The following is a 25,364-nucleotide window of genomic DNA, read 5'->3' on the forward strand; positions in this document are numbered from 1 at the left end:
TCTATCCCCGTGTGGGTTTACCAGTGGCCAAGCGGTTCCGTTCCCCGAACACTGGGAGTTCAGTCGTGGGTTCGCGCCTCTCCAGGATGGGCTGGCCAAGTGGAGTTTTCCAGGTTTTCTCCACGTCTGTAACGCCTAAATAGGGGCCAGTTACCTAAAAAGACTTGAAGGCATTCGCTCTAGGCAGATCGTCCAAGTGTTGCTTTGCCATAACTTAATAAAACAAACAATCCCCGTGAGTATCCACGACGGAGTTTTTTTTAAAATCTTTTCTGCTCTGTGCTTAGTAAGAGGGATTCTTTTAGCAAGCCCATTATGGGTTCAGCCACACCCACAATGGGACTCCGGGTGGTAAGGTCCGGATTCGATCCCTGGCCCCAGAGCGGTAGGCTGCTACCTTGACCGCTCGGCCATCCCGCCTTTCCGCCACGTGCTTAGAAAGAAGGCCATTTTAGCAAGACCATTATGGGTTCGGTAAGATCACAACAGGGCGACCTCCGAAAATTTCTGGAGCTTTTCGAACCGTCCAGATTCTTCATGGTTGTCATTTTAACCGCTCGGCCATCCGCCTTAAAAAAAAAAAATGGTACCGAATATTCCGCAGATATTTAGAATAACTATCTTTTAAAATTAAATATATTTTAATTTAAAAAATAGTAAAAATAATTCTTATATATATCCTGTTAGGAAATTTGTAAATTATTTCCTATTATTACTAAAAGTTGAGTGACAAATTTAGCCGATAGGGGGTGTGAGATCGTTTAGAGATCCTTGAGTTTACACGTGGGTTTATTTTCAAACAAGAATTACACTGAAATTGAGAATAAATACTCTTTTTTTAAAGTGAATTATGTCTAGATTTTACGTAAAACGATTGAATAACGTTTTTAAAAGATTTATTCTTTTAAGAAACAAGAAAGAATTCTACTCGACTGGAAGGTTACACAAATTTATAACTTAATTTAGGGTCCTTTCAAGTATCAGAGAATTTTGTGATGACGGGTGAAATTTTACGTGATCAGAGATTCATCCCTTCCCCATCATTAGATACAAACGAATTCTCCCTCCCCCGTAACTGTTGATGTAATACTTGAATGGTCCCTTAGCATTAAATAATCACCCTTCATTAAATTATTGTTTGTTTAATGTTTCAGTGAGTTATTAGGTTCAGAAAAGCCCGAAGTGAAGACAGAATTAAATGGAAAGGAAGAAGTAAATCCTCATGTAAGGACAAAAGGATTTATGGAGTGGCCACAAATTCTCTATATGTGTTAAATAGAAGTTATCTGCAAGTTCCTCCCTCAATCATTCTCTGTATAAATTAAAATTTAAGTGGAGAATTATGGGACTAAGATATGGCGATAATGACCCTTTACTACTGTCAGAGTTAAACTTTTTGTTGTAAAGCAGAATGGAGAAATTCTCTTTGTTGCAATGCCTAAGCAAATTGCCGTGTTGCTAAGGAGGATGCATCGTATTGGACCGTTGCCCGGTTTGTCGGCTACTGGTCCACCAATGGCCGAGTGAATAAAATCGTGGAACTCTGGTAGTCGGTTGTGGGTTAGCACCTCACTGACAGGCTGGCCGTGTAGAGTTTTCTGGGTTTTCTTCACCTGTCTAAGACATAAATATACATTAGTTTCTTATAGAAAGTATTCTTGGGAGGCAAGTTGGTCGAGATTTGTTGCCTTCTCACAATGCATTACAGAAATTATGATGTCAGTTAAATCTGCTTCCCGAGCTGCGTTAACATAAGGGCATACACAGCCATTGTTGGTGACTTCGTTTTTTTAGAGGTCTCATCTCACTGCTCATTACTAATATTTTTGTTCTAAGCCTGTATTATGCTTCTAAAGAAATTGTGTCGGGCCCTCAAAAATGGCTCTCTGACTCTATTTCTATCCTTATACCAATCTGTGATTGGGACTTGTCCCAGGTAGTAGCAAACTATAAGGTGTGTTATCGTCGTCAATTCTGTATCGTCATGTTATCAGTTCAAAATACAAAGAAGTTTTACTTAGAAATCGTATTTGGTGCACGGTTTTATTCTAACTGGAAGATTCCGGATGCAAACTTGTGCATAGAGACATTGTGGCCTCTCTAGTTTTGTATATTACTATATTTTATATATTTTTATAATAATTTTATGGTTTTGCATTGCATTTTTATTACTTTAATTCGATAAAGTTCTGAGCCTGCTAATCCTGTTGTAGACGGACTTCTCTTAATGTGCAAACTTGAGATTACCGTATCTTCCATGATGTGCCAATGCTACTTATTGACAATCCAAATCTAATGTGCTTAGTATAATTAATTTTATTTAGTACAATAGTAAAAAAATATAAATAAATTAGTAATTTAATATTTAATTTAGAAAGTTCTGAAAGTAGCCATAATATAGCCTGATACAATCCAGCACATCATTTGGTATTAGTCAAGAATCGGGTTATTTGATGTTTATATTTGTAAACAACTGTTAATTATCTACGACAATTAAAACAAACTTCCCAAATTATTAAAATTCTGAGCAGGAGAATAATTCTAATGAGTTTTAACGAAAAATTCTTACGAGTTTTGAAGGAGCTAGAACTTTAATTGCTCAATGTCATGTTTCCTTGCCTAGCATTGGTAGACACTACGTGCGCAAGGTGCCGTAGACAAGAACTTAAATCAGCTAAATGCAAAATAAAGATGATTGACCAGCTTATGACTATGAACATTATCTGTTGATAGCTTTAATTCTTCTTTAAAGTTGACACGTATTGTACCAAATTACCTCTTTTAATACACCTTGTATGCTTACTTTCTAGGAGTATTTTAAAACAAGACTTCAGGCAGTGACGCGGATGAAAACATCCGAAATACCACCTTATCCTCATAAGTTTTCAACAACCATTCGTCTAGCAGATTTCTTAGAAAGATACGGATCATTAGTGAACGGAGAAATTGCAGAGAATGACATGCAAGCCATTGCCGGAAGGATTTACTCAAAAAGGGAATCTGGAAGCAAACTGATTTTTTACGACCTTCGGGGTGACGGCGCGAAGATACAAATTATGGCCAATGTCAAGTGAATATTTTGTATGTTAATATTTTAAATTTTTTTGTAGAAAAATGTATGACAATCATTTATTTTTAGATATTTTTCACCTAAAATGGATTTCTTTGAAATTAATAACATCATCAAAAGAGGAGATATTGTTGGTTGTAAAGGATATCCTGGTGAGTGAAATTAGACTTTATTAACATTGCAAGTGTAGAAAAGGATATATTAGACTGAATTCTATTGGCAGAACAAAATTTAGAAGAAAATCAAATCTTCATTTAGAGACTTTTTGGGTCCTTCTGTAGTGTTTCATCTTGTTCCAATTTTTTGCATCCGAGAATTAGATGAGATAATACAGTAGAATTTCTGCTTTGTAGTACACACATAAAGTGTTAGAAGTTTCCCAAATAAATAAATACAAATTAGAATAACATAATACAGGTTGTCTTAAAAGTTACCATGCAGTGAGAGATTTGTAATGGCATTAAAGTTATATGTATGGTATGCGTACAAGACTCGTAAGTTAAATGTCCTGTGTTTCCACTTTATAACAGACAGCATTACCACTTGCTCACAGACATTCCAGTTTTTGGAAAACTTCTTTGCGGATTGCATAAACTGCCACGGAATCTGGCCCGCTACTTCTCCAGATTTCACTCCTTGGGATTTTGGGGCTTTTAGGGACATTTCTGGCTTTTACCATAAGAGAAAATGCAATATCCTCTGATACTTATCTTCTACTTAAGTATAACGACTCCATAGAATACCATTAAACAGTAAAATATGCTAAAGAAGCAAAGCAGTTAATGTTTAATACAAGAGGAAATGTTTTCCGAATGTTATTAGATTTTACGCAACCGTTTTTCATTTGAACTTATCGCTGTGCCGGCATTTTGAATGATAATTCACATGATAAATCTATATCTTGTTTACCTCAAAGCAAAGATCTGTGGGGTTCCTCATGAACAGATATAAGTTTGAAATCTCATTTCTGCCAAGATTATTTTGAAAAATCGTAATTAATTGTTTTCATACCATGCTTTATAGCTAGGTCCAAGAAAGGCGAACTGAGTATCATACCTATAGAGATGAAACTATTGAGTCCCTGTCTTCATATGATACCTCATAGTTATTTTGGATTAAAAGACTTGGTAAGTTAATTTCATAAGCTGTACTAAAAATTCTATATTTTACTTTTAAATTTATTATTTTTAATCGTTCTACTGATGCGTTGCACTATTTTAATAAAGGAAAAGAGATACAGAAGACGCTACCTGGATCTTTTGATAAACAGTCACCTTCGACAGATTTTCGTCATTAGAGCCGAGATAATTCGGTACATTCGGAAATTTCTTGACGAACAACACTTCTTGGAAGTAAATAAACCATTTGTGTTCTCTGAAAGGAAATTTCGTCGAAATTTAATTGATTAAACAGTTTTTTAGGTGGAAACGCCCATTATGAATATGGTCCCTGGTGGAGCAGCTGCCAAACCCTTTGTTACCCACCACAACGAGATCGATATGGATCTGTTTCTGAGAATAGCTCCGGAGCTATATCATAAGGTGCAGTATTTATCAGGTTTGAGGAAGTCTTACAATGCAGTTTGATGTTATCTATTATACTTTTTAAGATGCTGGTGGTGGGAGGAATGGAACGTGTGTACGAAATTGGGCGCCAGTTCAGAAACGAGGGAATGGATTCAAATCACAGTCCGGAATTTACTACTTGCGAGTTTTATGCAGCTTACTTGGATTATAACGATCTGATGACAATGACCGAGAATTTGCTATCGGGTTGGTTTGTTTTCATCTTTAAAAATAAATGACATGTATGTTATGGTATGGCAGTATCAAATTCTATCACTTGACTGTCAATGGTGAATAATAGTGATCATTTTGTTGTGTTTTTATGTGTATACAATGACAGATTAACAGTAATTCATCATAACATCACTTCTGAAAGTCTTGAACTTGTTTAGCATGTCTTTTTTTGCCACTTGTAATCAATCCAGTTACTTAGAGTGAAAATAACATAGAAAGTGATAGTGGGAACACACAGTACATAGTTGTATCATCTGAAAAATTATCAAGGTGAATACCCTTGAAAATGTCCCTTTAGGAATACTTTTTTGCAGGAGGTCACTTCTATTTTCTAGGACAAAGCTTACAGAGACCTGTCATCAGTGTCCTTCTCACTGCAACTGAGTATCAGTTCTACAATCCGTCATTTCCAGTCACAATTTCTCTTTTATCTCTTCCTATCTGTTTCTACTTATTCCTTGTTTTCATTTAGGATTTTGACTAATCAAAAGTTTGGAATCCATTGCATAATTGGAAAATCTTATTACTGTTTGAATTGGATGTTCTAAAAACAAAGCTGCCGAGGGACCACTTTACGCCTGTATGTGAATTGTTTTAGTGTTTATATAGCTGTCAAACTTCTAATAAACAACTTGAAACTGTTCTTTGTTTAAAGTAGGTTTAGATCTATATCAGTTAAAGCATTCACTCCTGACCAGTGCTGTAACTAGGGCGGTGCCCAGGCACAGGGCGTAGATCCTGAGGGGTGCAGAAATGACCTGGACCAAGTTTTGGGCCATAGTTTTGGGGTGTAGTTACAGATACTCGCACCGGGGGCATCAAAGGCTAGTTATGGCACTGCTCCTGACACTTCGTCTCTGCTTATTTGTGTAGTAATGCAGTTTTGAGGGTATTAAGCCGTACGAATGCATTTGGCGAGATTATTGTTGACTGAATTTGTATCACATGCCACCTCCAAATTCAAGTAATGCATCCTAGTAGTGCACTTTTTCTGTGAAATTCTGGTAAATATGATCTCTAAAATTTTATTTCGAACAAATTCAAAGAAAAATAATTTAAATAATTCTTATATCAAATCAACACACTGTTATTATGGGGTAACTTGCCATTGTTATGATGATTAAGTCTTTCACCTGCATTACTTTTCTCGAGATCATTTCAATCTCTTGATAGTTTGATAGAATTTAAAAATGAATTTGCCAAATTATCAGTTTGTAGAACTATCGAAACTAATAATATTTTGATTACCTGTTTTTAAATTTAATCTTTTCCGCACTTAGGTATGGTCAAGAGTATCAAAGGATCGTACAAGATTCGTTACCATTCAAAAGATTCGGATGAAGCTATCGAAATCGATTTTACTCCACCTTTCAACAGAATCTATGTGTTTCCAGAATTAGAAAACATCTTGGGAACAAAATTACCAAAACCGGATACGTTGAACACGGCAGGTAATATAAATTTTGTTAGTAGATTTGAAATATTGTTTGAGATAAGGATGAGTGGGATCGCCAAGAGGGAGGGGAAGCTGGAGAAAACTTAGAGGGTCATAAAGAGGCATTCTAGATATTTCATTTGTTCTAAAACAAATATTCAAAAGGGAAAGAAAGGGCTTACTCTACTGCCGGGCCCCGTAAGAGTTGTTCGTGGCCTTGAGATCAAGCGGCATTTATGGCATCAAATATGCCTGTCTAAATTGTATTCCTGTTTAAAATCCATTTTCACAAATGTCCGATGTAAGATTCAATCTTGCAGTCTAATTCAGTATGACATCAGATGAAATTTTAGGGATTGATCAAATGATAATTCACTCAGTCCCTGTAGGAACTATTGCTTGGAAGAATCTGTTCACAAAATGATGAAAATCAATAATCACGTGCATTGCTTATAGCACTGTGCTACAACATCTTCGTACAGGACTTAAGTGTGGCCGTCGATAACTCGAGGCTAGAACACTCGATGTATGACATCATAAATGTTGTCCAAAGCTCGTACTTTAAATCTGGTGAAGTTTTGGTTTTAACTAAGAGCTTCAGACGACATTGTGATATCATACAAGTGTTCTGGTTTCGAGATAATAATGGCCATGGCATAAACTTTCGTAGCTCCCACGGATCTTCACGTTTCAAAGCCGTTTAGTAGTAAATCTACAAAATTGTAGTTTTGAATTTACAAGAGAAATTTTGTTAATTTTCAGAAGCCAATGCCTACATCTACGAACTATGCTGCAAACACGGAATCTTCTGTCCAGAGCCTCGAACAACTGCAAAACTTTTAGATAAAGTAACAATTTAAATAATTAAAATGTCACTAAATTGGTTAAAGAATTAATTGAAATTTGTTATTTTTATTTGTGCAGCTTATCGAAGTCTTCCTAGAGAAACGTATGATACAGCCAACGTTTCTTTGCGATCATCCGGAAATTACGAGTCCTCTGGCGAAGCAGTAAGTAGCTGTATTGGTTAGTTAAATCCATGCTTAAAAAAGTTATATTTAATTTTTTTTTTATTTTGTTGCTATAACACAATAATGATTATCAGAAGAACCTTTATGTCCTGCATATTCATTATTGTGTGATGTTGGAACTGCATTCCGATGTTAGTAAATTCTGAAATGTGGCTCCAGCATTGCACGTTAATTATCCCGGAGGCCTTAAATTTGATTCTAGTTTTCTTCTGGGAGTGTGGCTCATTTGGAAATTACAAGTTTTTCTAGTATGTGTATATAAATAAAGTAGTAATGTGATCCAAAACAAGATTTGTATCGGGCTTTTTCTGTTAAGATGTGAGTATTTTGGAAGATCCTGTATTGTCAGAATAACAATACAGGGTCTTCCAAAAAGAATGCTGTCATTTTAAATTATTATAATTATGTTAATTATTATTTGAGAACATTGTAATGTACATTAAAACATTGGAAAATGTTTTGAGTTTCACATTTACTCATTTCAATTTCTCGACGTGTGCACCTTGTGTTGTACAGCATTCATCCAACTGACAGTGGTGTAGCGAACATAACTGGCGCCCGGTGCACAACACTTTATTGGTGCCCCGCTCTCCCCTCCAGAAACACATAGTTTGTCTTGGAGACCATTTGGGCATGATACACCCCCTTGCACCTCCCTCGCTACGCCACTGCCAACTGATACTTGAACACTTTCCATACCTGCTACAGTATATCTGTTGTCATTCATTCCACAGCAGCCAGAATTGTATGGCTCCTGCAGATTACCTGTGCTGCATAATAATGAGTGATTCTGTCTTTACAAATTACAGAATGCGAAACGCCTTCTCTATTACAAAGTTGCCGTCTTTGTTTACGGTGCTTCCTAAAGGTGGTAGATGAAAAGTTGTTTGAATACAGTTGGGAGATGAAACTTTGATTATTACTCTATCAGTTGGTGTACATAGTATACCGCTCAGATAATTGACGTAAGTAGAATAATTTAAAATATAGCATTCGTTTTGGAAGACCCTATATAGTATATATGACAGTCAAAACTTTTAATTGAGAGGTAGGAGACTCATTGAATTGAGATTGTTGGCAAGTTGTATGTTCAAACGAGGCAAATCCATATGTATTATGGTTTCAAGCAACAAGCTGTCAGTGGTTGTAGCATGTATGTTTAAGACTAATCTACAAACATACAAGTATTCATAAAGTATATCAATCAGCAGGTAACTCCACCTTAAACCTGTTAAGATCCTTTGTAAGGAATTATATCATTGATCTGAAGCAGGCAAAAGCGGCAGCCATGGATCGAGGGCAATGGAGGAGCATTGTGGAAGGCTCGACTTCCTGCGGCACCCACAGCAGCATACTGGTTGCGTGGACACCCCCAACCAAATGATAGCTAGGGATCAAAGAAAGAAGAACGATATTATTGAACAAGTTATAGAAAATATCGCCAAAACGATAAAAGTCAAATCAGTTGCTAGAATTGCAATTGTAAGAGCAATGCAAGAAACTTTAAAGAAGAAAGAGATTAATCCATTAAAACTCTGTTTTACAATATTTTAAATCTTAACGAAGCCAATGTATTTATTGTCTTTGAATTTTATATTGATTTTTACTCGATTGATTTCAAAATACATATCCTTTTCAAGGCACCGCTCGATTGCCGGTCTGGTGGAGAGGTTCGAGTTATTTGTTGCAAAATTTGAAATCGTAAATGCATACACCGAATTGAACGATCCAGTGATTCAGCGGGAACGATTCGAACAGCAAGCAAAAGTAAGTTCAATTATCTTAGTTATTGTTGCACGTGTCTGCAACACGTATTTATGAACATTTTCCACAGTTAAAGGCAGAAGGCGACAGAGAGGCCCATTCTCTTGATGAAAACTTCTGCACAGCTCTAGAATATGGCATGCCTCCAACGGCAGGTTGGGGAATGGGAATCGACAGACTGACCATGCTTGTGACGGACTGCAAGAACATAAAGGTAAAATTATATCAAATGCATTATCTTAGTATCAAAACCTAACCAACGTAACGATCCTTTTAGGAGGTATTGTGTTTTCCACTCATAAAACCAGAGAAACCACTCGAAACAACAGTTGAAGATTAGAACGGATGCTCAGTGCGCAGCAACGTCGGAATCCGAATCTATGGTAATGACAACCTGTTTGCTTTCGGACAATATGGCACTACTTCAGGATGAAGAGTCAAGAAATAGCTCGTTGCAATTCATCGGCCGAGTTACAAACTATTAATGTGAATACGCGTCTTCCATTATTTAGTTCCTCCGGTCAGAGGCTTCAGAACATCGATGATAAGTTGCAGATCGTGGAAACCAAGACAGGCGAGGAGCAAACTTGAGACAGTTGGTATCTACGACCGATTTCGCCAATTGTTTTTTTGCTCTGGTGGTCCTCAGAACATGCGTTCATCGTCATAATCTGTTGCAAGTCTGTGCAGCCCAAACTCTTAGTTGTGTGTAACGAGTGTGTAAAATGGCATTTTCTTGGCCAATTTGTCATGTATTTGAATTCTGTGACACTTCTACCCAGTATTGAAAAGAGGGGATTATTTTAATAATCAGCTTTAAATAGGCCCATAAAATGCCAGGGATGGGGACTGATGGGCCCATAAAATGCTGGGGAACGAAGACCAAACTGCCAGTCCAAATCATCATATTTTGGAATCCGGTCTGGACCCGAACCCGGATTCCACCCATCATTCATACTGCGTGATCCAAACTGTATAATTGCTTTAATTTGACTATTAAAATAAAAATTTAATTATATTAATAATGCGATTTATTCACATTAAAATAATAATAATAATAAATGTAAATTAAGTATAAATATTTAAGGATATCGCGTAATAGCCTCGAATTTACGGAAAATCATTTGGCGCTTCGATCGCGCAATTCTTGTTGCCATAGCGACGAAAAGCTTTTAAATATTTATTTTTATATTGCGTCAATTAGAAATCGATCGGATGTAAATTGCAAAAAATATATTACAGAAAAAATTGGATATTAATTTATTACAAGGAAATTAATTGGCATCAATAGAAATGAATCGCAAGAATATTAAATACTTTAGACACCTAGCGGCGGCGTTAATTCCAGGCAAATGGAGGCGATTTAAACGTGGTCTTACTGACGTAAGAGACACGGGATAGAACACGGGCAAACAAAATTAAAATTTAAGAATTTTTTGGAAGATAGTGTGCCTCGTAACCCAATCTTCATCTTCCAATCACTGTGGAACTAAAAAAATTAAATAAATTCGACTTCCGGAAGATAGTAATTGTGGCCGCCGGTTTGTGACTTAGAGGTGGCGGCGAAAGGACATTGTTTCGGCCTGCCTGTTTCCATAAAATGGTCGGCAGCAGCCCGAGAAAGCCGAAGTTCTTTTTGATCGTTTTGATTTAAAAAAAATAACGAATTTTTTATAATTATAAACATATGAACATGAATTATGAGGAAATTTGAATTTTTTAAAATTATTTTGTTTTTCATCATTAAAATATTCAATTTAAAAATGACATTTATGCTGATATGAATGGAAATTATAAAAATTACTTTCGTTTTTTTTTATGTTGTTAAATTTAATTTAAACTTAAATGATTATTCAATAAATGTTTCTTAGCGGCAGGGGGCGCTATAAGAAGCGATGCAGGCGTGAGTCGTGTTGTTGTTTATGTGAAATTGACGATTACTGGAAGTTATGATGAGATTTTATGTAAGGAAGGCGACATGTTGCCTTTATAGAAGGAAAAGTAAGTTTAGGAATTAAGTTAAAGTTTTATTATAAATAATTTGGATGTATTAGTGTTGTAATGAATGAAATGTGAGTTACCTTCAAGTAACTTGGGGCTAATGTTACCTTAGGTAGCCAAGATGACAGCTCGTCTCTTATCCCAGCTATCAGAAGACAGGGAACAGTGGGGATGCACGTTCTAACCTAACCTAACCTATTCTAATAAATTACCATAATTATTAGCAACCAAATTATTAGAATAGGTTAGGTTAGAATGTGCGTCCCACTGTTTCCTTGCTGGAATTAGAGACAAGCCACCATCTTGGCTACCTAAGGTAACATTAATCTAACTTGGGTATCAAATAAGTACTCATTTGATACCCAAGTTACTTAAATGTGCTAAAGGTAACTTCTACTTAGAGTTACACATAAGCCATTGAATTCAAATCATGAATAAATGGCAAGATTCAAGCTCTGAATGAGGAGCACCCCCAGAATTGTAGACCTTGATACAAGCAGAGAACATGAAAGGAACCATACCTGTACATGTGACTCTTTGCAAGATATTTGCCTCCAAAGGCCAGTTTTTAACATGTATCGGTGTAGTGCCTATCCTCTGTGTGCTGTGTCATCACGGCTCGCCTTGACTGATGCTCTGCTTATAGTCGTGCGCTTCGATGCAGGCTATTGCTTGCACCTCGGTGCCTGGGTGGGAGAAGCCTCTCACCCCCTAAAACTATGTAACATCAAGTACTCCACAGTCAAGTGGGTTACTCGAAGCTGGCATAGTTATGTGGGCTAAATGGTTAAATGTGATAGTCTTAGCGTTGCAATGCAACTTGCCATCTCACGTGACCTGATTTCGGGGCTATATCTTGCAAAGGGTCTCTTGTAAAGGTATGGCTTGTTTGACTCTTTTGCCCCTATGGGTATGCTCCACGACTCCGATTAGGTCCCAATTGTCTTATTTGGAGCTTGAATTGTACCGTAGTGATAGTATGCATAACTCTATATAGACATTATACATGGTATGTACTAAAGTCCTACTCTGAGGTGTGAGTGGTGTCCAGTTTATGATACACGGTAATAAATGAGGCACGAAGACATCAAAAAATGAGAAATGTATGCAATAATTGAATGAGACTATGCATAATCTAATTAAATTATTGTGAGACGTACCATCCTTCGTTCCATTGACAAAAACGAAAAGCCAATATCTGTACACCCTATTCTACACTTGGGGCCTGTTACTTTACAAATAGTTTGTGCATACAAAAAAATGAGATTGCAGTTATCCTTGGTTGTTGTTCTATAGAATTCTATGCAATGATAAGGATTGTCTTACCCTTTTAGAGAAATCTGGAGTCGACACGATCTTGTTACAGCAGGTGCAAGCGGGATCAAAAATTTTTTACGTACGTGTCATGACTAGAAAATTAGCAAGCTGTTTAAATGAGTACCAGTATGGTATCAAAAATAAGTTTTTCTATTGACCTTACCAAAAATATATAAGAAATTAATATGCTTGGAGTGCTGTTTCTCTGAGATCTTTGCTAAAATTTTGCAACGTTCCCACTCTTGAGCTGCCTGATACTTACGAAAAGTTAATATTAATACTGTATTACTTTGAATATAAGTCGCCCTCAAATTTAAGCCACAGTAGGAGTTTAAAATTGGAAAAAGTAATAAAGATAAAAATGATTCCATATATATGATTTGCATCAATTGGATATCTTCCTTTTCAGGCCCCAGGAATGATTTTCTGTCTTTTCTACATTGAAATAACTTCCTTCGTGGCTCTCCAATGACGTGCAATTTTCTTTCAACTGTAAATCTTTTACCAGCCGTGCAATTTTCAATTTCTATGGTGCACAATATAACTTTTATTTTGGATACAGCATCATATGTATACATTTTTCCACTATTAGTGATTACAGGTAATAAAAAGATTTAAAATTCAATTCTACACAGCTGCTATCAAGCAGTAACTGGATTAGATCAGAAAAGTGCAAATGGGGAACCGCCAAATAGACTGCTATTGATGATCGTAATACTGTGCACATGCATAGAGTGTAAAGCAAAGATCCAATTGGGGAAGTGTGAGAGATTAAGCTGCACTGCCCAGAGTGGGACTTGAACCCACAACTGTCAATGCATGCACGCAGTAAGTGGCAGTTGCGGGTTCGAGTCTCACTCTGTTCCAATTCTTTTCTTCCAGAATATTCTAAATTACTTAATAAATATTAATTTAATTACAATTATTAAATTTAATAAGGGAATGGTGCCTAATTCGTACCTCTATTACCAAATTCCCCAGTGTTTAATTATTAAAAGTAGTGTAAAGTAGCCCGATTTAAATTCGGTAATCATTTGGTTTTAATATAGTTTGCTTTCCTTAATTAAAATTTTAAAATTTATATGCTATTTTAGAAATAAAGTTAATCACAAATCAGTAATTTAAGTTAAGCCATTAGCAATTTAGCAAATACTTTAAGTGACAATAACATCTTATTAATTTTCTTTTCTAATTTAGATATTTTAGATGGGATTAGACAGAAATATCTCTCTACGTTGACTAACGAAGAAGTCCGTGAAAAACGAAACAAGATATTCGAGAAGGAGAAGGCTCGGCAGCGGGCTCTGATAACTAGAGTAGAAAAAATAGAAGTGAACTATGTCGGAGTGCCAGAAGAATGTACTCTACTGATGAATAAAAATATATCCACGCCTTACGACTGTACCATGCGTAAGACTGTTAAACCTATTATTTCTATTAGATTTATCTTTTCTTTATTCTAAACGATTGTGCATTCTATAGATGTTAACGAAATGTTGAGAATCAGATCTGTTATTCCACTTGTTAACAATGAGTTGTGGGACATGCACAGGCCGTTAGAAGACAACTGTACGCTAGATTTTTTGCATTTTAAAATCGAAGATCCTCACGAAGTGAACAAGGTAAGTCTTGTAATATTCGTATTTAATCAAAATGAGTCTTTATACACGTTAATTTTTTTTTTTGGTCTTAGGCTTTTTGGAGAAGCTGCAGTTTCATGCTTGGTATGATTATCGAAAGGGCGTTCAAAGACAGTGTGTACGTGCAGTTGCATAGCTGGCCAAGACCTGATGGTAAGGAATATCAAGTAACATTCATAAGTTCGTTTGAGAATTAATAACAATATCAAACTCTATAATGTTGCAATGCAGAGTATTTTTGTCAAATCAACCTAGTTTTGTGGATTAATTTTGGGAAAAGAAATGCGAATATAGTACTATAGGCAGTTGTAATAGAAAGTGCATCTGAAAAAGTTACTTGCTAGATTAAATCAGTACATTTCTACTTGTACGCCTAATGTTGTATACGACGTTTAGTCTGTACGTGATTTCGAACCATGTCCAAGCTGGCATGTTAGGAATCAAACTGTTAATGGCATCTACGTTTCTTGTACACGTGGCCCTCATGTCTGACACTTTCGTAGGTAAATGCAATCATTGACATACTTACATACAGTAATTTTTTAAAGTGGTGAAATCAGATGATCAAGTGAGCCGAGAAATGGGGCTACCCCAACCAATCTAGCAGTCTAGATTGTGTGACAGTGGTGGTAGCCATTTCAAGCATACGCACGTGAAAGGAGTATCGACCGCCGTTCTCCGATTCAATTCATTCACATATCCAAAGAAATAAATTTTACTGAATGGTTTAAAATCTTGTAAACTGTATACGTTTTTTAAAATAATTCTATGAACACTAAGGTATTTTTATTATGGTTCTTTCTAGTTGATTCATGTTCAAAATGAGGGTGGTTACATAGTGAGGATCAAGACGTGACTAGTTCAAATCATTGTGAAAATTTGAGATTCTGTATTTGAAACCAATACCCAGAGTCCAGGCTGATACTTTTACTATTACGCATATCTGTCCATTGTGTATTCAAGGTATTCAGAATGGACCGCACGATTCCTTGTTAAAAAACCAAATGGAAAAAAGTGATGTTATCCATTTTTTGATTGGTTGCGGCATTCCTGAGATATTCGGGTCAAAAGATTTATGATATCACTACTGATATAAAAAGAGAAATTAGAAATAACTCTTCAGAAAGAAGTTGTTTATTAACTTGTATTGTAACTGGTTACATTATTTTATAATAAATGTTCAAAATGACCTCCACTTAGTGTGGAACAAGCAGCTTCCCGACGAATAATACTTTGTACACTTCGAAGCATTGGTAGGTGTTACGGTTGTGATGACTGCATCCATGGCAACTATTAGGTCTTGCTGGTAGTCTGTGATTGTATGTGAACAAATATTTTGAGATGCCCCCATAAGAAGAAATTCAGGATTCTGATCAAGATCCACTTAACTGGACCACTACAAAGATGCCTAAGAGATGTCTTTTGGTGTTTTTAGAGTTAAAATTTCGAATGACCAGTAGTGACATCGTAAACCTTTTGATGTAAATACACTCAAGTCTTTTCTTACATTGAAGACATGTTTCTCAAAAAATCATGTAAGTGATGAAAATCTAGACCCACCAGTGGCCGAGCGGTTCTGTCGCTAAACACTGGGAGTTCGGTCGCAGGTTCGCGCCACACTCGGACAGGCTGGCCACGTGGAGTTTTCCGGGTTTCTCCATGTTTAACACCTGAATAGTGGCCAGTTTCCCTTACAAGACCTCCCGGAAGGCATTTCCCCTCATGTAACATCGCACACCAGAGAAGGCAACGGGAACCACTCTGGTTGTAACTTCCCGCAGGATACACCTTGGCGCCTTACTAACCACTTATTAACCTGTGCCTGGTGCTTGCCGACGTCAGGATTTCTGATATGGCATGCAGAGAGAGATGGTCAGGAACATAGCCACTCTCTTATTATTTTAGCTAGTGTTTCTGGAAAGCCTTTAGCAGCATTTTCAACTACAGATGCAATTTCCCCTTTAATTTTAATATTGTAAAATGCATATTTTAAAATTCCTGTCAACTATCCTTCACTAATAGAAATTTTTTTTTTTTTTACCTTGATTTGCTTGAAGACTTGTCGATGGTTCTGATTTCCATAGTTTTTAATAAATTCGTAGCACCTTTTGCTTTATAATAATTTCAACCACAGGTACCCGCTTTTGCACCGACTTGTCAATCCAAAGCATTAAAAAATCATCTGTTTTTTGTAAGACTGCATCTCTACTGTACAGTGATGTGTTTGAGCCAAGTTTTGATTTTTGGATGATAGATTTTTGTACAGAATTCTCATTTCTCTTAATTGCTCTGACAGTTGCTTTGTTCAAGCCAAAACCTTTGCCCTCAGATCAGTACGGTGGACCCCCGATATAACGCGCATGTCAGGCGGGAAACAACATCCGCGTTATAAGGTGAACTGCGTTATACCGAGCGGCGCGGTGTAACGCGGTTCACCTCTTTACTTTAGCGATAATGTCAAGCTTTTCTTTTACTCATCATGCATACAGTAATTAAACACTATTCAAAATACATGCAGGAATTCAATACATACAAAATTACTCAATACGCAGTAACAATTAAATGCGCTACTCACTAACGCCGCACGGACCTGTATAAACCTGTTTGAGCTTATCGCGTCGCGAACATCGCCTGCACTATAACTGAGTGCGCAGTACAGTGAGCAGTGCTATAACAAAGGTCTACTGTATTTTGTTTTCATAGAGATCCAAGATCAGACCCATAATATTGATTTCTTTACTACTATGTTTCAAGATACTGCCATACATTCTCAGTTAGTTTTGAGAATGCATCTGTTGTGCTGTTGCAAAGCCAAACAAGCTAGTTAACATTTATTCGTGTTGTAACTGTTTTATGGTAATTGTTATTAAACCCTTAGGTTATTCAGTATTACTGCATAGTATCTGTCAAAACATTACTTCCGTTCTTTATACTCTATTCCATTGTGGACCAGATCTATCAATAATTGTAATGATCTTGCAGACTGTTAATACTTTGCAACTTAAATTTGTATTATGCTGCATAAAACTTAAGTTAACTTATCATCAATTCAATATGGCTTGGACTTTAACAACACTTTTTGTTGATGTAGTAAGAAGTGGAAGTTTTGTGTACGATGTAAATTTGAGCACCGACGACTGGGAGCCCCGAACGGTCAGTATTAGTTTGCAAAGGAAATGTCGGTACTGCTTTCAATGGTGTATCATTCTAATGCATTGTGAATTTTAGGATGAACTCCGCACATTAAAGGGAATGCTACAAAAGTTATCTATGAGGGACATAAAATTTGAAAGATTAGAACTACCTTTATCCGTTGCCGAGGAAATGTTCGAAGATAACAGGTTATCTGTTTTAATCGTCTGCGATAATAACTTTATATTCAATTTATGCTAATTAAATTATTTCTGTGGCAGATTTAAATTACATCAACTCTTGAGCATAGCGGAACATTCAAAAGACGGTAACACCGTCACGGCATACAGGTTGGACAATCACATTGATGTATCTGCAGGGCCGATGATCTCCACCACCAAACATCTCGGATTCGTGGACGTAGCTTCCGTGAGTAGGTTGCAGTCTCGGTATTGCACTTCGAGCACGATATTTACTGAAATACTTTTTAGGTTCACAAATTAGATACTTCGGAAGGTCTGATTTACAGATTTCAAGGCGTTGCATTGCCCAGGCAATTACCGGTAAGTTTTGAAGCTAATTTAAATGGAATACAGGCTACAAAGTACTTATAATAATTTATTTATTTTCAGTTGAATAGTTTTGCTTTTAAAACATTAGTGGATAGGGCCAAAAAACTGGTAAGTTTTTGACATAAATTATATTTAAATCGCTGATCATTTACTGTTTTACAATAATAATCTTAATTGTACTTATAATTTGTCTATTTAACATTTTTAATTCCTACGTTACGCTTTTATACTTACATGGGGCAATTCAATAAGACTTGCAGGATTTATTTTGTTAATAAACACTTCATTTTATCTCAAAATTAGATTTTTATTACACCAATGTAATTCTGAGGGATGGGAAATTAGGAGTGGAAGACACTTCGTGCAACTGGCTGTCTCTACTTCTCTTGCAAACTGTTAATCTTTTGGTGATGTTCTTCAAAATACTGAGCTCTGTGTTGCCTGTGACTTGTCAGATGTTCGGTAGATTCCGGACTGTCGGCTTACATTTTCTCTTTCAGATACCCCAAAAGAAAGAAGTCCAATGGTGTCGAGTCACAAGGCTGACAGGATATAATGTGATCTGAAAATTCACGAGCCACGTGACATGTTACTATCCTGCCAATATCGTCGAGTTCCAAACATAAAAAGTTGGTGATCGTATCACAATATTGTTCGCCATTCACTGTGACTGCATTTCCAGTTTATTTTCATAGAAATGCACAGTACACATGAATTGCCGAACTGCACAGCACTCCGTCTTGAATTTCACAAGCTGACAGGACACAGCCATGTGTGCAAAGTGGTGGTGCAGCATTCCAACAAAAAGTGGCACCAAATTCAAATCCTGCAAGTCTTAACTTTCCATATTGCAAGTTTATCTTGAATGAAATTTTTAGAAACTAGCAGATGTGTGGTGCAGTCATGATATAATTATAGTGTATATTAATTAAATTCAGATTGTATTTGTTTTCATTGAAGAATTATAGGAATCGGTATACGGCATCGTCCGTAAATTACATAACTAATTTTTAAAATTAAGTTTAATAAACATTGCTCTGAAAGTGAACGTTCCCTGACTCGCCCTCCAAAGCTTCGTTACGACGCTCCTCCTTTTCACTCTCGCTCCATAAAGCGTTGTCCTCTTATCTGTCGAGTGAATTTGAAACACAGTATTTCCCGAACGACTTTGCTCTCGGCTCTTCAGGAATTCTTTTCCTGGCCTTATATCCACGTAGCAAAACCAAAAGATTATAATGCGCACGACTGGAAAAAGTTTATTTTTAATGATTTGGAATATTCAAATATTCGTTAAAAATACCAATTTAAATACGAAATAACTAAATTTATAATCATTGCTAAGTGACTAGCTATTTTTGGACCATCTCTTTGAAAGTGACATTCGCCTCGACTTCGATAGCACCTTGCTGTAATGGCAGCACGAACTGTACACGGTTCACGAAAATTATTGCAAAAATGCAAAGAATCCTTTGCTCGTGCGTATAGGTTTTTGCTCGGACGACCTAGATTTTTGAAGCAACGAAAGATGAATAAAAACCTCGTCTTATACGTGAGTAAATATGGTATATATATGATACACCCCTTCCCGATAAATAAAATCAAAGGAAGGGAATGGGGCATTGAAATTTTATGCTAGCTTATATTTTCTACAACATCCTAGAGAATAACTATGAAAAATTTAGTGCAGATTGGTCAAAGGATTTAGAGTAGGAGCGTATAGAGAACGGACACATTCTACATCGATATATAGGTAACTTCCGTCAAGTGCATAGATGTATTGAAATACATCGAACGAAAATTCGATATATATTTTTAATGACTAAGAATTTATTAACTTAATGGTCGTTTATAGTGGAGTAGTTACAATTACTTAACTTTATTTTTTGAGTATTGTGTTTTAAAGATAAGGCGACTGGATTACGTAGTGCTAGAAATGTGTCTTTGTATTAATACATGATATATAAAATAGTTACACCGCTTGGGATCTACTAAATCAGCGGTCGCCAACCGGTGGTCCATGGAGAAATTTGGACATTGATCAACTCAAATATTACAAAAGAAATGTAAAATGCTTGGTTGCTTTTTCTCACTCATTGGTTTTAGATTTGAATAAAAATCCCCCCAAACTTGAAATGACATCAATAAATAATGTAAGTGCAATTGTCATTCTTTGTGGAAAAGATCCAAGAATCCATAAACTTATTTCAAACAAGCAGCAACAAACTTCACTTCACACTAATTTATTAAAATAATTAAACAAATGAATTTCATAACAAAGTAAAATGGAACTAAAGAGTAAATGACTACTCGTCACACTGGATTAATGATAACGACGCACTCGGAACCAATAGTGGTGTGGTAACGAAACAACGAACGTTTCCGAACCCCTTTTCGGGTCTGCATCAGGTTCTTAACCATTCCAAGATGGTTATTTGTTTATGGAATAATGTTTGATTATAAGTTTGAAAAAATTAACTAAAAGCCATGTCGTGCATGTGCAACGAGTTGGCCTCCCCGGACACAATGAGTTATGAATCAGTTCCAAGATGGTTATTCCGTAAATGAATAACCATGTTGGAACAGTTAACAACCTGATGCAGAGCCCAGAAGGGGGTTCAAAAACGTTAGTTTTTCGTCGTTTCGTTACCACACAGTAATTGGTTCCGAGTGCGTCGTCGTAAAATGGAACTTTTATTCTATAGATGCTTGTGTCATTTACAGAATTCATGAGTGGTCTGCGGGATTCAAATTTGAGGTCTGAAAGGTTGGTGACCGCTGTACCAAATAACCAGTCTTTGTTTGGGCATTTGAAGAATAATAATTAATTAAACAGAAAAATGAAACAAATGTCAACCCAATAGAAGTTTTCACAGTTACGGTCCTTTGTCGCCCCTTCGTTCATCATTGATAATTTTAGCCAATGCAGTGTTTGTTTAGTTTATCACTCCTCCAAATGGCAGACGACTGGGTTTTTATTTTGGAATATATGAAAAAATGCAGAACATACCTAGCTTTACCATATTTTATTAAATAGAAAAGTACATTTTTAGCTTATGCAAAATGTCATTCTGCAGTTTAGAGATTCTTAGCACCATCTGAAGAATCTCCAAGCTTTGCATCGTTAATAAGATTATCGAGTCTGTCGATGCAATGACGAGGCTTGGTATATTAAGTACGATAACTTGGTATATACAAAAGTGACTATAATGGACTTTTGCTAACTTTTCCAGAATACGACAGGCTTGCCCAAAGCTTCCGAGAAGATCCCAACGGGGGAGACCGACACCGTTCGAGCATCTACGGTTTAGTGAGAGATACTTGTGTATAAAGTTATAAAATTGTACGAATAAACGCATTCTCCTTTTGCCTGTTTTTGTTTCTTCGAACATGGTTGGCACAGATTCCAAAGAGCTGCAGAAATGCAAAATTTATGTATCGGTGGTTAGGAAGTTTTTTCTTAGTCGCTGGTCACTGTCACCATCAGTCTGGGAGGTGCATGCTGATCTGCCGTCAACCGTTTTCCGTTTACAACCAGGCGTAGCGGGGTGTCGACTCTGATGCTCTTGTAACAGAATTCCTGAAAATAAGAGAGTTATCTATCGATCGAATATGTGAGAAAATTTCAAACTCGCATACCTTCTCTTTGTGTTTCACTTTCACTATTTTCAAGTTTGGTTCGGGAATGGCCACGGAATCTCCGATGATCATGCCCCGTCCTTCTGCCAGATTGTAAACCGTCACAGCGCAACAGGTCTCTTCGTCGTCAATCATGCAGAACGTGCTTAAAGAAAAAAAAAAAAAGATGTGCGTGAGCAATGTACAAAGACTTGTCTCAAACTCGAGAACAAAAAGGGAGCAATTACAATGCCACGGGGTCGGAACACGTTACGTTACATACGACTTTTCCAATCACCACTTTGCCGCCATTTGTTCCCGGTTGTAATTGATTTAATTTAATTTGTTCGAACTTCGTTCCTTTCTCCTCTGCAACAGCATTATCTGCATATGGTCCCAAGTGGTGCTTTTTTATTGATTTTAAGAGCGTTTGCAGTCTTCTTGTTTTAAGACAACCCTGAAAAAGTTTGGATTTTTTCGAATTTTTGAATTTCTGGCATTGTCATAAATTTCAAAAGCCATTTACCTTTTTGGTTACCATTTCCTGGATTTGTTGAACGTAACCAACAAAGTTCTCAAGGCTGTCTCGGACATCCGTCCATAGTGGATCGTACTGGATTGCCTTCTCGAATCCGTCTATTGCGCCCTGATAATCTTCTTCATATTTCAGAACCTACGAGGAGAGTTAAACGTTGACGTTCAGAATCCAAACCTAATCTTTAACCCATGCAATTCACAAATATATCTTAATAACTTACATACTTACTGTAGCATGGTTGTAATGGAGGCAGGGATCGCAACGACTTACGGGGTCTCGGAGCTAAATTTAGAAATAAGATTGTACTAACTAACAATGCAATGGGAATTTGTGTTGCTTATGCAATCAATATTCAGACTGCATAAACTGCAACGTGATAATTTTCATTGATAGGCATGTTTAACTATGCTGAGAAATTGATGCTGCAAGAATTAAGAAAAAGACTTACCGCTTTCTCGTAAGCGGCCATACAAAGCTTTAAAACCTTTGGATTTTGATTTGCAATGAAGAAGAAGCTTAAGTACGCATTACCCAAAATATCTAAAATATACAATAAGATTTTAATTGTACATTTAAACCGGTTGAAGACAATGATACTCACACCAAGACTTTCCGTCTTCCACGTCCATCTGCACAGCCTCTCGGGCCTTGTCGATTCCGCTCTGGATGTTGTCTGCCTTCTCCTGGGGAGTGTTGCCCAACTGCCTCAGAACCATGGACAGGTTACGCAGCGAGACTTTATTTTTTGACTGAAATTTTCAAGACAGAATTTGATGCAGGGCTCTAAAATCCAACAGAAGAAAAGAACAGAAATTACGTGTTTTAGGGCTCCTTCGAAACAGTTTCGGGCCGCCTGGACGTCGCCCTTCTTCCAGTAGCACTCTCCCAAGTGGTTCCATGCTTCGAACAATTTCGGATTGAGTTTGACGGACTTGGAGAGAGACTCGAGCGCTTCCTGGTCGAAGTCCGACTCCACATTCAAGATCTGACCTTTCAGCATGTGAAACTGCGCTTTGTTGTTCTCTTCACAGAAAGCTACGAAAATAAAGTAAGTTTTTTAATACAAAGTGGAGAAATCTGAACTAATTCATCTATTATATGCAAAGTCTTTGCACTCGCCGCACACACCGTTTAGCATTACGGATAATTTACCAGTTGTATTGATTACTCACCGCGATACTTTTCTAGAGTCTCTAAAGCACTCTTTACTTTTTCCTTCAGCCGATCGGGCTTATCTTTTGCTTCTTCTATCGGATTCCTTTCAAAGTAATGATCTCGGAAGTCATACAGATCAGTGACTTGGTCCTGACAGAAAGGAAGTCAGAAATTAAAAAGGGCCGAGTGGAAATCAGTAGTGACATCTATTAGTGAAATAAATACGGAAGCAATTTAACTGCGTGAGACTACCCGTTGTCTTAAGTATGTTTCGAAGGCAAGAAACACACGTCGACATGGATGACCACATTCGTTCAGCCAACCTATTTACAGTTCTTACACAGATTTCGGAACGAAGTTTAGAGCAGACCTAAACTTCATTCCAATACTCCTTGCATTCGTAAACGAGAAGGTTGTGGCATGTTGGTACGAAGACAGCAGAATGGCAGGCCACCATTTGTAGCAATATACCGAAACTTTCCCATTTATGACAGCACGTGACTACTCTTAACAGTAAATGTAACACACGAAGTCAATATATTTTGTACGGAGCTAAATCATAATTCTGTGTACGGAAGATTATATACTTCAATGCATGGTTTCTTCCGAATCTCGACCATAAAAGATACAGGATGCCAAGTAACTTTTCAAAAGAGCTAGCCCAATTCAGGGTCTCCGAACATTAAGACAAGGTTATAAACTCATTAAGCAGAATGGGCAAATATGGAAATTCGCACAGCATTTGTAGGCTTGCCAGACATTTTGGTTCGATCGAGAGAGTCCCGATTTCCGAGCGATGTCCCAGTTAGAGGAAAGGTACCAAAATTTACGTACATTTACCGGAAATACAGAGGAGAGAAACTTTTGGAAACACTTTAAGGCAACAAGTGTGGCTCAACCTTGTCATCCTATGCTAGCACGGCAACTGTCAGTTTTCCCTTCCTACTCCTATGCACCCCTCCCGTCAAATAAGAGCAAGGACGGGATACCACGAGCCTTGAGTCCAGTGGCCAACTATTCTTTACTGGTAATTATTGAATCTTGTGTTGCGTGAAATTTAAGTATGTTGAATTGTAACGGGACGGGCAAAGGGCGCGTCTGCTCCCGTCCTATTTTGACATTGGAAAATCTGGCAAGCCTGACCATTTGTTGTGTCGTGTTTCAAGCTGCAATGTTACCGAATTGAAGATATGTTTTAATGTTTTAAAAGGAAATTTTAATAACAATATGCATCACACGTGGAGCATCAGCGTTAATGCAGACTCCACAATAACGCGCCGCGCCGTAGCTATTCGCTATGACGCGCCGCGCCATAGCGAATAGCTACGCGAAGTGACGCGACTGTAATTGCCGTAACTTATAAACCAGATGCCATGACGGTTGACGACGCGACGCGACGCGCCGCGCACATCGCGTGGCTGCGTAAGTAACTATCGAATAAAATTTGTCGTTTTATTAACACGTTTTGTAGTTTAAACGTTATTTTTGAATAGGAAAACGAGATTTTGCATCGATATGACGCTTAAATATGAGAAAATTGTCGTTTTTACGCTACAGATGCGCGATTTACGTCAAAATAAAAAGAAAAGGAGCAAACCTGAACAATTTTCCAGCTGTCTTCCATGTTTTTTGCCCTAAAAACCCTTTATAACATCAGGAGATACTTAAATAAAAGCCCATACGTTAATCGATTCGCTAAAATTGATTATTTCCCATCAAATTAACGCTTCTTTCGAGGACCAAACCCGGCATCCAGCTAGACCAGGCGACCTTTTTACTTTCTAAAGTTTACGTCAGATGGCGCTCTTAATCATTTCTCCCCTTTTTTATAAAATAAATAACACTTTAAATTAAATTATTTGTAAATAATAATATTTAATGCAAAGTTCTGATGCATCTTTCAGATACTCAAAGATTTTTCTGTTATTTTTATATTTAAAAAAAATCACTATAACAATAATTGTCTAGTAAAGTATTCTGGAAGATGAGCGGATGCGTAATGATGTTTAAATTAATTGTAATTTAATTATAGGGAAAAAATCGTTTAAAATATATAAATATATTTAAATTTTTGTTAACTTATGAATGAATTTAATTTTACTCCCGAAACGTAGATGGCGCTTTTTAACTTTTTCTCGGCTGTCGCAGCGCCGTTTGTGTTTTAATAATTAATATCTTTTAAATATAATTATTAAAAGATAAAAAAATTGGTTTAAAACATTCTTAACTGTAAATAAAATTAAAACAGTTTCTTCTTCTAAATCTTTTATATTTTTGAAGTTTATAAAATGATTA

General features: G+C 36.8%; 3 protein-coding genes across 3 annotated transcripts; 2 read left to right on the top strand and 1 right to left on the bottom strand.

Moving 5' to 3' along the window:
• Positions 1 to 781: 781 nt before the first annotated feature.
• LOC136984506 (lysine--tRNA ligase-like) lies at positions 782 to 10,124 on the top strand. The gene is made up of 14 exons (XM_067281509.1): positions 782 to 939; positions 1,155 to 1,224; positions 2,811 to 3,070; positions 3,140 to 3,222; positions 4,094 to 4,197; positions 4,297 to 4,422; positions 4,492 to 4,611; positions 4,680 to 4,842; positions 6,150 to 6,320; positions 7,067 to 7,152; positions 7,229 to 7,314; positions 8,976 to 9,102; positions 9,170 to 9,313; positions 9,377 to 10,124. Exons 1-14 carry the CDS (start codon positions 851 to 853, stop codon positions 9,437 to 9,439), a joined length of 1,692 nt encoding a protein of 563 aa, XP_067137610.1. The 5' UTR covers positions 782 to 850; the 3' UTR covers positions 9,440 to 10,124.
• An 846-nt stretch (positions 10,125 to 10,970) lies between these two features.
• mRpL39 (mitochondrial ribosomal protein L39) lies at positions 10,971 to 21,126 on the top strand. The gene is made up of 10 exons (XM_067281515.1): positions 10,971 to 11,100; positions 13,615 to 13,827; positions 13,900 to 14,039; positions 14,111 to 14,210; positions 17,149 to 17,210; positions 17,286 to 17,398; positions 17,471 to 17,618; positions 17,681 to 17,752; positions 17,822 to 17,869; positions 20,992 to 21,126. Exons 1-10 carry the CDS (start codon positions 11,049 to 11,051, stop codon positions 21,067 to 21,069), a joined length of 1,026 nt encoding a protein of 341 aa, XP_067137616.1. The 5' UTR covers positions 10,971 to 11,048; the 3' UTR covers positions 21,070 to 21,126.
• On the bottom strand, positions 20,770 to 24,845 carry LOC136984507 (tetratricopeptide repeat protein 5-like). Its single transcript, XM_067281511.1, has 10 exons — positions 24,667 to 24,845; positions 23,087 to 23,219; positions 22,732 to 22,949; positions 22,516 to 22,663; positions 22,363 to 22,454; positions 22,143 to 22,196; positions 21,903 to 22,049; positions 21,625 to 21,833; positions 21,398 to 21,542; positions 20,770 to 21,338 (listed from the first exon to the last, which is right to left on the bottom strand). The coding sequence occupies exons 1-10, from the start codon at positions 24,691 to 24,693 to the stop codon at positions 21,219 to 21,221; spliced, it is 1,293 nt and encodes a 430-aa protein (XP_067137612.1). The 5' UTR covers positions 24,694 to 24,845; the 3' UTR covers positions 20,770 to 21,218.
• Between the last annotated feature and the right edge of the window lie 519 nt (positions 24,846 to 25,364).

The sequence above is a fragment of the Centruroides vittatus genome, unplaced genomic scaffold (assembly GCF_030686945.1).
Source record: "Centruroides vittatus isolate TY-2023 unplaced genomic scaffold, ASM3068694v2 contig_921, whole genome shotgun sequence".
In the NCBI taxonomy this organism is placed as follows: Eukaryota; Metazoa; Arthropoda; class Arachnida; order Scorpiones; family Buthidae; genus Centruroides; species Centruroides vittatus.